The sequence below is a fragment of the Phytophthora cinnamomi genome, assembly GCF_018691715.1.
Source record: "Phytophthora cinnamomi strain GKB4 chromosome Unknown Contig55, whole genome shotgun sequence".
In the NCBI taxonomy this organism is placed as follows: Eukaryota; Oomycota; class Peronosporomycetes; order Peronosporales; family Peronosporaceae; genus Phytophthora; species Phytophthora cinnamomi.
The window spans coordinates 325,314-340,271 of record NW_027150988.1 but is presented as its reverse complement, the minus strand read 5'-3'; the positions used below and the strand labels follow the sequence as shown (position 1 = coordinate 340,271).

Sequence of the window (14,958 nt, the reverse complement as noted above, 5' to 3'; positions counted from 1 at the left end):
GTTTCAACGCTACTCCGACGGGCCAGCCCACCAATTTGGCAAAAAGCTCCACCTCTATGTTGGGGTGACGCGGTCGAGTAGACCGAACGGCGTCCGGGTTCAGATACGTCGCCTGTTTCCCCCTCAATGCCGAGCTAATGGCGGGCTGACATAGATTTTTCCCGAACTGTTCGTCTACCCACGCTCGCAGTTCATCCTGCGTCATCTTGCTCGTCGTCGCCTGTACTCGTAGCTTGTTCTTCTCTCTTCATGATTCGCGCCGCATGGTGCTTGAAGCTAGGAAGAAGTGAAGGAGTGTTTGAACCGTATCCAATATTTACTCCACTAATGAGTCATTATCACTTCAACCCTTGAGCGTAAGTTGACCACGACGCGGTGTGAGGAATGGAATCAGCCCCGTCCTTGACTTGACAAGGCTTGGCAGCGTTGCAGGTGGGTTGACACAGCGCACATGGCAGACACTGATTCGAGCTCCACGAGCAGGCCGTGTTGCCAGTGATATTGAGGGCAGCTTCGATCGAGGTGTAGGCGAGTACGGCGACTCCCAGCGTGATCACCTTCATCATAGTTTAGCGGGTTGCAAGCTTCGGGTCTGCGTTTTTGATAGCTCATTGCAAAGTGAAAGAAGGACATGAAGCATTGGAGCCGCTTGAGTTAGTCACTGCTCTCCTAGCCATCGACGAAACCGGAAAAAGAGGCGATAGAGGTGAGCGAATAGCTGAGGGGCCCTCAGTGAGTGCTACGACAACCTGTCCGTTTTCAAACCCTTGCATAACCCTGCCGTCCTTTTGCTAACGGGCGCTTTGACGAAGATTGATCGAGGTTAGCTACAGTGAGTTGTCGACTTGTTTTTCCTTTGCAGTAGGTAAGTTGTCAACTAAGTTTCGAACGCAAAAACACACAAGCACGCACGGGTAGTTAGTTAGTTAGTTGGTTGAAATCAGGTACACAAAAAGCAAAACACACCGACAATTCTACCACTCCTGAGCTGCTATTACATGTATAATAATCCCAGCGGCGCTGGGCCAGCGCCAACACTGCAGCAGAGCGAGCTTCAACCGTCAACCCCGGACCACTCGCTCTTGATCCCACCACTTCAACGTTGCATTGTCGGAGTGATGGTCGTCGTCCCTCTCCCGGCCCGCGGGTGCTTCGCCTCCCGCGGGTCGGGCCAGCCAATCGCAAAGATACAGCATACAAACGCCAAGTGAAGCGGCGTCCCTTCGCTTGTCCGAATCACATACGTGGGGGCGCCTGAGCATTTCCGCACTCCCCGGCCGCGAGACCCCAAGCTGCGACGGCTGCGAGCGCCTGACGAGAGCGAGCGAGGGATACAGACCGACAGCAGCCGCCATGGATCGCTTCGCGCTGGACAAGCTCAAGAACGTGATGGACGACGCGTACGAAGAGGGAGATCTGGCTGCTCTGGCTGCTGCTGCCTGTGCCTGACGCCGGAGCTTGTGCTCTCTATGTGTAGGAAGAGCGCCGTGAAGGCCAAGATGGGCACGGACGTGGAGCGCAAGATGGAGGAGGCGCTGTCCAACAAGAACTGGGGCGCGTCCAGCACGCTGCTCAACGAGATCGCGCAGCTCACCTACGACTAGTGCGTGCAGCTCGGGGGGGTATTGCTGCCACTATGCTGTTATGCTGACATGCAGTGCTCTGTAACTGTAGTGAGGCCTACGGGGTCGTCATGCGTAAGATCTGGGAGGCGCTGGACGCCGAGGGCCGCCAGTGGCGCGCCGTGTACAAGGCGCTGAGTCTGCTGGAGCACCTGATCAAGAACGGCACGGAGCGCGTGATCGAGAACGCGCGCGACCACATGTTCAAGCTGCGCCACCTCTCGGGCTTCTCCTACCACGACGGGTCCGTCGACAGGGGCAACGGAGGTGAGGAAGCTGCGCTGGCGCTCATGCAGGTGTAGAGCGCCCCAGTGTGGGCTCATTTTTGCGGTGTTTCCGATGCTTTTTAGTTCGTGACAAGGCCAAGCAGTTGGTGGACATGCTGAACGACAACGACATGATCCGCACGGAGCGGGAGAAGGCCGGGCGCCTGCGCAACAAGTATGTGGGCATCGGCAGCGGCGTTGGCGGCGGCATGGGCGGTGGCTACAGCGGAAGCAGCAGCTACAGTGGAGGAGGTGGCGGCGGCGGCTACAGTGGCGGAGGCGGCTACAGTGGTGGTGGCGGCAACAGCTACAGCGGAGGAGGCGGTAGCAGCTACAGTGGTGGCGGCAGCACGAGCTACAGCGGTGGTGGTGGTGGTGGCTACAGCGGTGGCGGCGGCTACAGCGGTGGCGGCGGCTACAGTGGTGGTGGTGGTAGCAGAGGCTACGGTGACAATGACTCGAAGGGCTACCAAGAGAAGGAGAAGAGCTACTCCAGCCGCTACGCTGACGACGATCGTGGTACGTGGATATGGTTGTTGCTTCACACGTGACCGAATCTTTAGTGCTAATGTTGCGATGTGTACATGTAAGCAGATGATGGCAGCGATGAATCCGAGTCTGAAGAGGAGGTGCGCTCGAAGCGACGAACGGCATCGTCGAAGCGAAAGGCTGCTGCGAAGAAGAAAGAGGTACGTTTCCTTCGAGTTCCAGTCAAGTAATGCCAGTTAGTCTAATGGTCATGCACGTGCTGTTTATAGGAGCCGGAGAGCAAGCCTGCAGCGAAGGCGCCCTCCGCGGAGCCGTCCCTCCTGGACAGCGACTTCTTCAGCGCTCCCGCACCAGGTACGGATGTCGGTAGTTGTCAATTGTTTTAGCCGTATCTAACTAATACCGTCTTTTTCCTTTCATAGCTGCCCCCGCTGCGACTGGCTTTGACCCTTTCGCGCCGGCACCTGCAGCCCCCGCGGCCGCGGCGCCTCAAACGGCTTCGTTCGCCGCATTTGGCAACGCGGCACCCGCACCTCAGCAATCGTTTAACGCTTTCGGCGCTGCGCAGCCGCAACAGCAGCAGCAGCAAGCATCCTTCGATGCGTTCGGAAACGCTGCTGCTTCTGCTCAAGGAAATGCTCAGCAGTTTGCTGCTTTCCCCGCCCCACCGGCTCAGCAGGGTTTCAATGCGTTTGGCCAGCAAGGTAATGCTACTGCTCCTCCGGCTCCCGCTTTCAGCCAACAGCAGCAGTTTGGTCAGTTTGGCGGTATGCAGGGAGTTATGCAGCAGCAGCCTATGCAAGGTGGCATGAACATGCAGGGCCAAGCTCACAGTGGAACCGTTTCCAACCCTGGTCCCAGCCAGTCCCGCACGAACTCCGGTCCGCAGCCTGAGAAGAAGAGCAATGACGCGTGGGGAGCTGGTTCTTCTCTCTTCGATCTCAACAACCTGGCAAGTTCTACGAGCAGTAATAGCAGCAACGCGGGTCGTCCGGGTCAGCAACAGCAACAACAGCAGTCGAATGCAGGCCGCAACAGCTTCAGTGGTCTGGATACCCTCGCGGGTATGCCCAGCAAACCTGGAATGGGAGGTGTTGGCGGCATGAACCCGATGGGTGCTGGTATGGGTGGAATGAACTACGGAATGGGCCAGGGAGGTATGCAGCAGCAGCAGCCGTACGGTCAAATGCAAATGGGCGCCGGCAGTATGCCCATGGGTGGCATGAGTATGCAGCAGCCCCGCCCGATGATGGGAGGTATGGGCATGCAGCAACCTGGAATGGGAATGCAGCAGCCTGGTATGGGTGGCATGATGAACCAGGGTGGCTTCAACATGGCTGGGATGCAGCAACAGCAACAACAGCAGCAACAGCAGCAGGCATTCAGCTCGTTTGGCAATTTTAGTTGAAGAGAGGTGTGAGGGTGCAAACCGATTTGGTTGTTGATTAGCGCTACAGCCTCGACGCAAGAAGACGAAGGTGTCCAGCATGCTGATAATACATTGTGGAAACGGGAATGGCAACGTGGTGCCTGCCGTCTAAACAACTAGACGAAGATACTTCAACTGCAGAAGAAGTGGCGGTTGTCGGTAATGCTTCTCCGATATACATGTGCGAGAATTGCAACGTGAAGGGCCCTCAGCTTTGTTGTTACCTTTTCTATTGCGTCAACGGGCCAGGCTTCCAGGACAGGATAGCCCGCAGCAAGACAGAAGCACAATGATCATTGGCGCTTTGTGTAAAATCCAAAACGCCTCAATTGACATCTTCCCTCTGGTGTGACGCTGATGGTTCAACGCAGAGGTGCTTGATGATGATGGAGGAGACATGTATGCACACTCGCACTAACACTAACTGCTTTCTCCTCATGTCTTCCTCAAAGATGCAGAGCTGGACTGCATCTTTGCTGCACTCTGCAAGCCGCGCGAATTACCGCTCTATCGGCGGTGGAATCTTGTCGCTACACCTCTCCGCTGTATCCAGCAGCAGCCAGGAGGGTAGCAGCATCCACGATACTCATCACAAATGTTGCCCTGCTAGCTCAAGCTCAAACTCGCCTCAGCTCAGCCTAGCTCAGCTCAGCTCAGGTCGTCGAGCATCAAATTCCTGAAAGGGGTTCCTCTGCTCCTTCAGGAACACGCCGACAGTCGCCCGTGCTTGCTTCCAAACAGCGAGTTCTGCGGCGACTGCGGCTGGGTCGTGCAGCCGGCGTCTTCCATATCCTGGTCCTGCTCGCGTCGTTGCCTAGCTGCAAAGCTTTGGAAGAGGTCTCCGCCGGCGCTGCTGCTGCGAGACAGTTTGCCGCTCGAGGTGGCCAGGAGGTTGATCTGACTGGACGTCTTCTTCAAGCTCACGCGCGGGGGGTCGTCGTCTCCGTCCCCACCGGCGTCCACGTGGACAGATTTGCGTTTCCTCAGTCCCTCCGGGTGCTTGTTGAGGACGCTGAAGGACGACATGACTCGCAAGTGTCCAGGGATGGACAGCCTCGCCTGCGGACTCTTGCGTCCTCTCGGGGGCGAGTGCACGGCGTTGTCCTCCTCCACGTCCTCCATGGGGGTGATCTCCACCTCGTCCACACTCATCATGCCGTCCAGTCCTCCGTCGTCCTCCTCCCGTCCACCTGCCCCTCTCCTGCTCTTGGCCGCCTGCTGCTTGAGCCACAGCTGCTTGCGCAGCACGTCGCGCGGCTGCGGGGACGACGGCGGCGTGCTCGGGCGCTCGGGCGGCAGCAGCGGGAACACCTTGAAGTGCTCGTGGGCGGCGCCGCTGCTGCGTCTGCGCCTTCTTTGTTCATCATCATCATCTTCTTCTTCTCTTCCTCCTTCTCCTTCTCCTTCTTGGGCGCCGGGCGCCTGGCGGTGGCGCCCCACGGCGATGCGCGTGAGCTTCTCGCGCAGCAGGACCATGTCCTCGTGGTCGCTGACCAGCGAGTTGCGGCGCAGCTTGGAGCTGATGTTCACGGCGGCGTCGGGCGTCAGCGAGCGGCTCTTGGCGCGCAGCACGGGGCTGGACGGAGACGCCTTCATGGAGCGGAGACGGCGGGCGAATGAGCCCAGCAGCCGCAAGAAGCCGTTCGGTTCTTCCGCCGAATCTGCGCGCCTAAGTTGCACGTGCGGTTTGATGGAACGCCAACGGGCAACAGATGAGCAACTTTACGGCAACGGGAAGCGTGGGATTATGAGCCCAGTCCCTGTCTAAAGCGATACATGGGTACAACCACTTCAACGTGAAAAAAAAAAACGGCAACTTGCTGGTTCCCGGGAGGAGAAACGTCGGGAGGAGGAGAATCTAGAATGAGATAGAATTGAAGCTTGTGGCCACGATCATGGCGAATTGAAGGTATCGACGTAGCGAGCTCGGAGTTTGCTCGGAGCCGCGGGCGGATGAGGTTTCGTGGGGGTTCGAAGACTTGGAGACAAGTTGATTTGCTTGGACAGGTCGTGTCTCGTGACCGGGTGCGTGGGGGCAGACGCTGCTGCGGGACTCGGTGGCTCGTAAACACCTCCCAGCTGACCCGCCTTCGCACGCCGCAGCGCTTCCTCGATTTCTGGCGGCGGCATCAACGGCTCGTACTGCGTCTCGCTCAGCATCAGGTGAGATTCTTCGTACGACGCAAAGTCGTCGGCGTCCTCGCTGTCGCCTTCGTTGTCTTCGGTCATGGTCGTCGACGTGTTGGTATCACCAATGTCACTCTTTTGCTGCTCCTGCTCGGGTTTACTGGGGACTGAGTCACCCGGGTGAGAACCACGGAAGCCGAGAAGCCATTGCTGCGATTTCATGCAAAGTTACGATGAGTTGGCCAACTTTACACGAGATCTTTGTAAGCCGGCACAGCTTACCGTCCACGAAGCTCTTTTTACTGGGGTGTCGCTGTTTTCTTGCCTAAGAGGCTGGCCTTCGTTGTGCTCTGTGGCGTCTTCGGTACTTGTCGACTGGTCTTCGATAACCTGCTGTGCGATCCATACCCACAACGTCAGTTGGCCGTCGGATTCAAAGGATGAGCGGCGTCGCTTACCTGCAGTCTGTGTCGTTCCACTTCGTCCAGCACTACAAGTGTTCTGCGCATGGGGTGATCTTCTGGTAAATCGTCGAACTTGTGCCGCATCGGTGATCGGGTCTTCATGTTGCCAAGAGCTGTCAATCCGAAGCGATTGGTGGCCATCGGATCAACTCCGTACTCGAGCAGAATCATGACACACTGGATGCTGCCATCCCAAGCAGCGAGATGTAGAGCAGTGTCGCCGTTGTCGTTTACAGCCCGAAGACTGACGGCGCTCTGCAAAAGGAATTTGACGCATTCAAAGTTACCTTGGAAGCATGCAGCAAGCAGCGGCGTGTTCCCCGTTTCATCGTGAGCTTCTAAATCCGCAGCGAACTCACTGAGTAGCATGACTGAGTCAATATCGCCCAGCTCGCATCTGCGTGCGTACAACCACAGCAAGATAATGAGCTTCCAACCAGGTGCACACAAAGACGACAATAGTACGCAAATTCCCTACGCCAAGTGGAGAGGTGTGCCCTTCTCGGCGACATCTCGCTGATTTGGAGATACGCCTCGCAGCAAAACGTCTTGCAGCTTTCGCAAATCATTTTTTCGTACAGCATCAAAAGCGATTGGACCTGGGGGGTATGTGAGTGCAGATTGACCTCCTCCAAATGCTGGCATCTCATATGACTTCGGGTCACTTGGATCGCGTGCTTCGCTAGCATGCCCCACGTTCTCAAAGAATCGATTCCAGACAGCACCAACTCGTGATGGAGAAATCGGAGGGGTTGAGCTGCTCTTGTGAGTCGGGGATTCGTCTGGGTCGTCAAGTAGTGGTGGAGGCGCGTCAAGAATCTCGGGGGTGTTGTCGTACTGATACTGCTCGAAGGAGTGACGGTAAGGTTCCTGTTGCTGGTGATAATCACTTGGAGCTCGTTCTCGTAATTGATTTCCGGATGCGATGCTCGTGGATCCCTCCGTTTCTAGGAGATGGTAATTTTCTCCAATTGATTCGTGCACGCTTTCCAAGTGAGCCAGATCCTCCGACATCTCGTAAAACCCCTGACTGTCACGACGACCAAGTCGTGGATCATATTGCTGTTGTTGCTGTCGTTCACTCCAGGCCGCTTGAAGCTGCCTGCACGACTCAATAACATTTGCGTTCTCTTGCAAGCTGCGATGAAGCTTTTCCTGCATGTTCTCCTCGTAGCGGGCGTGCTCCAATCTCTCTCTTCCCAATTTTTCTTGTGCATTACGAGCAATTGACTCCAGTAGTTCGCAACGTGACGATAGTGCACGGTGTGATACCCTGCTGGCATCTAGCTCCAGTTCTCGGACAGATAACTGGTTCTCAGTGTCAGCACGCAGCGCTTGCTCCTAGATAAAACATACGAAACACACGTAAGAATACTCTTCGTTTACCATGCCAACCACAAATTCAAACCTTTTTCAGCTCTTCGGCGCTAGCTGAGAGATGCGAGGACATTTCTTCCAGCTGAGCCCGATAATGTGCTTCTCGACCATTTGATGCCTGGTCGTTCCAATACACAGCGTTTGTGAGCAGGCAAACTTTCTCCCTAACCAGCATGTGTACAATTATTACCTGCAAACTCGCATTGAGCGCTCCTATTTGCCCACGTACTTCTTCCACCAGTTGATACACTGTTTGTGCCTCGGAGGCCGAGTGGCTTGGGAGAATCTGGAAGAGATACGAATGGAGGACTGTCAAAGCATCTCGCTCAGCACCACTTCCCTGCCGCCGATCATTTGAATAAGCAGAACTATAGTAGGGGGTCGTAGCTGGCTTAGCTGGGCTCTCGTTACTTTCAACACTCTGGAGGAGTTGGACGCACTCAACATGATTCTCCAAGATACTCAAAATTAGTGGCGTGCGCCCTTGAGAGTCTTCATCCTTCGTGCTAGCACCGTAGGCTAGCAAGCTTCGTACAATTCCAAAATATCCTAGCTTTGCAGCAATGTGCATGGATGTTTCGCCCTCGTTATTCTTTTGACTCAGCAAAGCGTGATCACAACCTCGTAAAACAAACATTACCAAGCCTTCGTTACCCGTGAAGACTGCTATGTGAAGCGCAGTATTGCCACTGCTGTCACACGCCGAAATGGATGCATTCGACTCAACCAGGAGTTTGGCGATACCTTCGCTCTCTGCTCGACAAGCCAACATGAGGGGAGTCGCGTCATCACGAATGGCTCTAGCGTCCAACTTGGCCCCGTAGTAAACCAACAATGACGCGGCTTGTTCGTTGCCCATCTTGCAAGCGACGTGCAGAGGAGTGAGGCCATCCGAGTTTACCACCTGAAGGTCCATCCCTGAGTGTAGCATGATACTAAGCTGTTTGGAATCCGTCTCCGATAGTTCTTCAGCTGAGACCGTTGCGAACAGTTCTTCACTAGTGTACGACCGAACACCAGGAGAAGTCGGAATCGTCCATTGAGACTCCTGTGTGCGTTGGTTGTAGTAGTACGTCAGTCCATCTTCAGTTTCGCACGCAATCCATTCACTCTCGCTTTCTGGCGCTGCAGGCCTAGATCTTGCGGTTTGTCTTGGCACAGCTGACGTCACCGCCTGCTTCGCCTCGGTGTTTTGTGCCGCTGGAGTATCTTCATCTCTTGATCCTGGAGGAGATTCAACCACCTGGGTCGATGCCTGTCGCGGGGCTTCTTGAGCGTGCACCATCATGCGTCGAGTTACAGTTGTGTAGCGAATCGGAGACTGCCCGAATCCGCCATGTTCGTCAACTGACAACAACCCTGCCGGACTACCAGGCGTTCCAAGACTCTCGTCAAATGACCTCGGCGACAGCGACATAATCGGCGTTTGGTCGTCTGCGTCCTCCCCTTTACGACTAGCTCGGTCCAACTCGTAATAATCACTCTCCGCGCCGGACAAGTACTCCAACAGCGCGATGTCGTCTTCCGTTTCCTCGCCCTCGTCCTTTCCCGCCACGTGCTCCGCCGCCACAACTCCATTGTTCCTTCCGCTTGCTGCCTTGGTCTCCGCCTCCATCGACGTCAACACAGACACTGGGATGACGGGCTCCTCCAGCTGGTCCGAGTGCTCGCTCCCCGTGCTGCTCACACCCCGCGCAGCCTCCCGCTGTTCCTCGCGATCGAGATGAGCGTTTTCTTCCTCTTCTCGAGACCTCTCCACCTCTTCCTGAGCCCTCGTGTCGACTCGGAGCTCCTCGCCAACTGCCGACTCCAAATTCTGGCGCCGACTGGCGGCAGTTCTCGCGCGTCGGCCGCTGCGTCGCGAGCTCGTCCACTCACCTCCCTCTTCCTTGGGGGCTTCGTGAGACGCGGCGTTTTCCTCTCCAGTCATGGCCAATTGAGCGGTTGATGCGCTTGGTGGTGCTACTTGTTCCAACTCGCTCGGAATACCAGGCCCAAGTCTTTCGTGGCGTAACTTCAACACCGGGATCCGACGACGCTTCAAGATCGATCCTGCGCTGCGGCATATATCACGAGACCGCATGCTGCAAGAGAGGAGAGCCGCACTTCAACGACTTCAACTTCCAGGCTCAGAATAGATGGCTACATTGAGACCGTGGGGGCGTTGTTGACACTCCCTTGCTGCCAATAGAGCAGAGCTCCCTTCACCTACCTCTGCTGGACAAAATGGAGCCTCGCAGCAGCGCGTTGACCAGCGCCGGCGCCTCCATGATCATGAATCGGTCGGTGGCACCTGCCTCCATGTGCGATATAACCTTCACTTTGGACTGACTCGCAGCATTCTCTTTGACTTGCGCCCACAGCTCCAAGATGCCGCAGACGCTGACGCTGGACCACGTGTCCCCGGCGACGCGGTTGCTGGAGAAGCGCCGGCAGATGTTCGAGGTGCAGGAGGCGTTGGACGCCCAGAAGGAGGAGTTCGCGCGCCGCGAGGACGCTTTCCACCGCCGAGAGGAGGGGCTGCGCAAGAAGGACCTAGAGCTGCAGGAGTCGCTCATCAAGTTCAACAAGTTCCTGCAGGAGAACGAATCCAAGCGCAATCGCGCAGTTAAACGGGCCAGTGACGAGGTCAAGCAGCGCATGAACAAGGAGCAGGAGGTGGCGAGGCTGCAAGCGCAACTCGCAGCTCTGCAGCGCGAGAGCGACGCACTCGGCGCGCAAGTGCGTCACCACCTCAAGTACACGCGGTACCTTGAGCTGGTGCAGGAAGCAGTGCCTGAAGACTACCCTGAAGTGAGCGACTTGGTCAACCGCTATCACACGCTGCGCGAGACCAACCGAGACCTGAGCCAAAACCAGATCACACACGAAGAAGAGAGTGAGTCCAAGCGACTGGAGTTCGCAGCCTTCCAGAAGGAGCGCGCCAACGAAATTCTCACCTTTAACAACCGCATCGCCGCGCTTCAACGCGCTCTCGAGCGGGAAGAGTTGCTGGGTGTTCGTCTCCAGCACGAGACCGACGCAAGTCTTCGAGCGACTACACAGAAAACGCTGGCATTAGGTCAGATCATCATGGCGATCGGCAATCTTCTGCAGCGGTGTACCAGCGGAATTCACGGACAGATCCTCAAGCACGTCGAAGGAAGCTACCATGCCCAAGGAAACAATCAGTCGGGGAATGATAGCCACGACGGCTCTGGTTCTGGAGGAGCCCCCAGTTCTTCGTCTGTATCTGCAAATGCTTCTGGTGGCAAGACAGCCAGCGGGATTTCGGAGGCAGATGTGATTCATCATGGTCAGCGCGCTATGATTGATCTTGACGTCGTCGCCGCTTACATGATGGACTTCACAGCTATTGTACAAGGTCGTATCGACGCACAACGAGCCCAAAAGAAAGCAGCAGCCGCGGCCGCGGCTGCATCACAATCAGGAGGAGCTGTAGTTACCTTCACAGCAGGAAATGGAGATGGAAGTCACACCGGGGCAGCCTCGTCGATTGGAGGTGGCTCGACTGCAACCATTCGATAAATAAACAAGAAATACCGCAGCAAATACTTACCATTTTCATAAAATATCATCCCCCATCAAGACGTTGGTCTCACTTCCTCTGCTTCTTGCTCTTGGTTGTTTTACTGCCGGTACGCTGGTTCACGGCAGAACGCAATCGCTTGCTCTTGATCTGCGCGTAGTGCACTTGATCATCATAGCTCGTGAAGAAACGATCCAATCGCGTCTGAATATGCCGGCTACCTGAAGTCGCTGCTGCCTTGGCCTTCTCCTCCAGGGGTTGTAGCACGCCATCACACTTTTGCTGGTCCCATCCGAAGGCATTGGTACAGTAGTTACGCAGCGAAGGCAAGTCAGGAGCACTCCACGAAAATCGAGCCTCCGAACGATCCACTTGGGGGGTCATGTACGCTTGTACCACCTGCTTGCTCGGGAACTCATCGCCTAAATCCCATTTCCGCCGCGCAGTAGCGTGGGATCGCTGAAATCGCTCCCGTGCTGTTTCATCGTCGCTCTCCTCGCTTTCTTCCTCCGACTCATCATCCTCATTTTTACCCACCTTCTTCTTTTTCTTTTTCTTGGATCCAGCGTTTGCCACACGTTCGGCTTCTTTAGCGACATCAAACTCACGCACCCACTCCTTAAATTCGCGAAGACCCTCGATCCCTGGGTAAGCGGCAGCGATCTCCGTAGCATTCACGATTCCGATACCCCGGACACCATCAGTGTAATCACTGCCCAAAAGGAGCGCCAACGCAATGATCTGCTCACGCGAAAATCCCAGTTCTCGCTCAATATCGCGGGCGGAAAAGGCCTCGACAAACTTCTGGTGGTGGAAAATATTCTTATAGACACGCTGACCACCAAAAGGGAAAATATCGCTATCATCGGTGATAACACCGTCCACAAGCCCAAGTTGCTCTAGTGCCGCACATTGTGCCTCGGCTTCCATGGGGCTAACGAGAAACGGGACTCCGAACAAACGCAATAGTGCCATCACTTCAGCCACCATGTCGTCTGTAATCCCTTCCGTGTCGCGTAGCTGTCGACTACGGAGTTTCTTCAGCTCGAGCTGTTCCTTTTGCAATGCGACCGCATCCACCTCCTGGAATGCAGTTTCCACTGCAGTGCCAGATATCGGACCGGGGCCAGGAGATTCACTAGGCTGTGAGTACTGGAGATAACGAACTCGCGAGCCTGCTGTTTTCTCTTCCAGCGCTTCCTGCTCGCTAGCGATAGATGCTGCCAGAGCGGCTTGGAGCTGCTCTTGACTGTCCTCTTCCCCAGTACGTGCAAAATCATCACTTTTCTCCTCTTCCTCCTGTTCATCAATAACTACCACTTCAGCACTGCTGGTATAGGGCAAAGAAGGCTTGGCATCATCTTCTTCGTCTGTAATCTCAACTGGTGCCTCGGCAGTGCCTTTACCAGGCGGAGTGTGAGTTCTTACATTTTCTCTCAGTGTTCCACCTGGACTTCCGTAAGCTCCAAGTCTCCCACCATGCAATTGCGAGTGTGTCTGTAGTGCTCTTCGCACAGCACCAGCCGCCCATTGAGTGAGATTGGAAGCAGTCACCATTGCAGACTGCAGGGCCTCATCCTTTAGTAGATCTAGGTCTTCGTGAGCCTTCGCATCTTCCATCTCATTTTTTAGCGTCAGGAACAACTCGTCCGTGCCTTCCTCATCCTCTTGTTGACCATCTTCTTGTTCTTCTTCTTCTTCGGCTATGAAGCCTCCTCCAAAAGACTCTTTTTTTTCTTCCTCTCGATGCTGTTCGAGGCGCGGGCTAGAATCAATGACAATAGGACCAGGCGAACTAGCACGTATGTCTTTAGTTGACACGTCTTCCCATTCCATTTCTTCGTCGCTTTCTGGTTTCCCGTTCCCAGTATAATTTGCGTCCGATACAATTGTATCCGCTGAGGGCTCTATCGTAGCCACAACTTTAGTTCGGCGTGTTACCTGCTGACCAACGTTTTCAGGGTCTGAAGAAACGCTTGGAAGGCGCGTTGCTACTGGTGCTGGTGCTGCTACCTCTTCCCAGTCTACATCGTCATCTTCATCATTGTCCCCATCGCCAGTCTTTGAAACTGTTGCCTCGGTAGGAATAGGGGCGGCAATAGCTGTTGGGAACAGCTTCTGAAATCGCTCCATTTCCGTGGGATCAACATCGTCAAGCTTTAACGAAATGCTAACAGACTGTTGGTTGTCTTTGATAGTGGAGGCTTTGTCCGGAGAAGGTAGCGCTTCATTCTGGGGCAACTCTTTCTTGAGCCGAGCGAGACGGAGCTTTTCGATCGCAAGCATAGGTTCCTGTTTGACGCGAACCTGGTGCCGTGACACCCACGCCGCAGTTACTTCAGTCGCCGAAGCATCTGGAACTAATCCCGCCTTCCCCGATGGAAATTCAGACAATGGCCGCTTGCCCACCGCCTTAAAGGCATCGTGACCCGCGTGACGCTTGTCTTGTCCTTGGTCGAACTGCACAGACTCCGTGACTGATTTTCGTTCTGCCATATCATTTCGCTCGACTTCAGCGACCACGTCATCCACATGTTGCTCCTCTTCTTCTTGCTTGTGCTCCGCGTCCTTCTGGTATATGTAGAACCGGTTGCTATTGGAGTCGATGCGGTGTCCTTGCCCCAGTCCGGCACCGCCCTGCACCTCCATCTCCTCCTCTCTCTTCTGTCTCTTAGCCGCTTCGATCCGTCGGTTGAGCGCACTCGTCTGCAGGAACGCCGCGATCTGCGTGTGCGAGTACTTCTCCGGGTTGCCCGCCAGCGGGATAAACTGGTCCCTCACCTCCTGGCGGCGATCGCGCAGGATCTTCTGGATCATGTCCTTCTGGAGGTGCGGTGGAAGGGAGAACACCGCGTGCAGATCGATCTTCGACAGCCGCGACGTGTCCAGATCGATGTCTTCGAGCGTCAGGTCCTCGTCCGCGCTCTCCTCCTGCTCCGCTGCCGCCTCCCACACACTCCCATCTTCTTCTTTCTCCTCCTTCTCCTCCTTCTTTTCTTCTTCAACCTCCCCCTTCTTCTCCTCCTCCTCAACTGCTTCAACCTCGTCACTCTCCTTCTCCTCGTCCGTCTTCTTCTTGGAAGCTTCGGGTAGAGTGAACCCCGGCGCAACTGCCGGGGCCGGCGCGCCTCCGTTCTTCTTCATCTGCGACCACAGCAGTACATTGCACAACATTAATCCTACCTCGGCCCTACCTCTGCTCTACCTCGTTCTACCGCGCACCTCCTGGCGGTGCTGCTTGAGCCGGTTGAGCAGGATGCGCTGCGCCGTGTGGCGCAGGTTGGCGCTCTGCTGCTCCTGGCGCTTGCGGCGCCTGGCCGTGGTGCGCTTCTTGATCTCGGGCGTCTGCCCGTCGAACACGAAGACCGGCCGCACGCCGAAGAAGAGCAGCTTGGCCACGCGGTGCAGCGTGCCCAGCAGGTGCGCGTTGCGGATCATGTTGCCTTCGTCGTCGCGCATGGCCTTGACGAACTGCGTGAGCCAGATGCTGGCGTCCACCGCCAGCACCTGGCCCGCCAGCGACTCGATCTCGACCTGCCGCCCCACGGGGGCCAGCAGCACCCACAGGTTCTGCACGCCCATGACCGGCGCCGATTAAATGAGCTGCTCGGAAGGTGAAGATGGCTTCAAAGTAACGGATTCGAGAGTGTTTGTG

The 14,958-nt window shown here is 55.9% G+C and overlaps 5 protein-coding genes across 6 annotated transcripts; 2 read left to right on the top strand and 3 right to left on the bottom strand.

Moving 5' to 3' along the window:
• Nucleotides 1–1,353: 1,353 nt before the first annotated feature.
• Nucleotides 1,354–3,785, top strand: IUM83_12812 (enth domain-containing protein; the record flags this gene model as incomplete). Its single annotated transcript, XM_067937457.1, has 7 exons — nt 1,354–1,400; nt 1,478–1,603; nt 1,675–1,889; nt 1,973–2,407; nt 2,483–2,577; nt 2,647–2,731; nt 2,800–3,785. 7 exons carry the CDS (start codon nt 1,354–1,356, stop codon nt 3,783–3,785), a joined length of 1,989 nt encoding a protein of 662 aa, XP_067788110.1.
• Nucleotides 3,786–4,505: 720 nt separating this feature from the next.
• On the bottom strand, nt 4,506–5,402 carry IUM83_12811 (uncharacterized protein; the record flags this gene model as incomplete). The annotated part of the gene is made up of 1 exon (XM_067937456.1): nt 4,506–5,402. One exon carries the CDS (start codon nt 5,400–5,402, stop codon nt 4,506–4,508), a length of 897 nt encoding a protein of 298 aa, XP_067788114.1.
• A 297-nt stretch (nt 5,403–5,699) lies between these two features.
• IUM83_12810 (uncharacterized protein) lies at nt 5,700–9,704 on the bottom strand (the record flags this gene model as incomplete). 2 transcript variants are annotated; one of them, XM_067937455.1, is made up of 4 exons in its annotated part: nt 5,700–6,143; nt 6,216–6,326; nt 6,392–6,794; nt 8,545–9,704. In XM_067937455.1, 4 exons carry the CDS (start codon nt 9,702–9,704, stop codon nt 5,700–5,702), a joined length of 2,118 nt encoding a protein of 705 aa, XP_067788113.1. The 2 variants fall into 2 exon arrangements, with proteins under 2 accessions (XP_067788113.1, XP_067788112.1); XM_067937454.1 differs by having other exon boundaries at nt 6,216–6,323.
• Nucleotides 9,705–10,000: 296 nt separating this feature from the next.
• On the top strand, nt 10,001–11,302 carry IUM83_12809 (Coiled-coil domain-containing protein 42; the record flags this gene model as incomplete). Its single annotated transcript, XM_067937453.1, has 2 exons — nt 10,001–10,056; nt 10,138–11,302. 2 exons carry the CDS (start codon nt 10,001–10,003, stop codon nt 11,300–11,302), a joined length of 1,221 nt encoding a protein of 406 aa, XP_067788208.1.
• A 70-nt stretch (nt 11,303–11,372) lies between these two features.
• On the bottom strand, nt 11,373–14,885 carry IUM83_12808 (putative DNA repair protein; the record flags this gene model as incomplete). Its single annotated transcript, XM_067937452.1, has 2 exons — nt 11,373–14,447; nt 14,526–14,885. The coding sequence occupies 2 exons, from the start codon at nt 14,883–14,885 to the stop codon at nt 11,373–11,375; spliced, it is 3,435 nt and encodes a 1,144-aa protein (XP_067788209.1).
• Between the last annotated feature and the right edge of the window lie 73 nt (nt 14,886–14,958).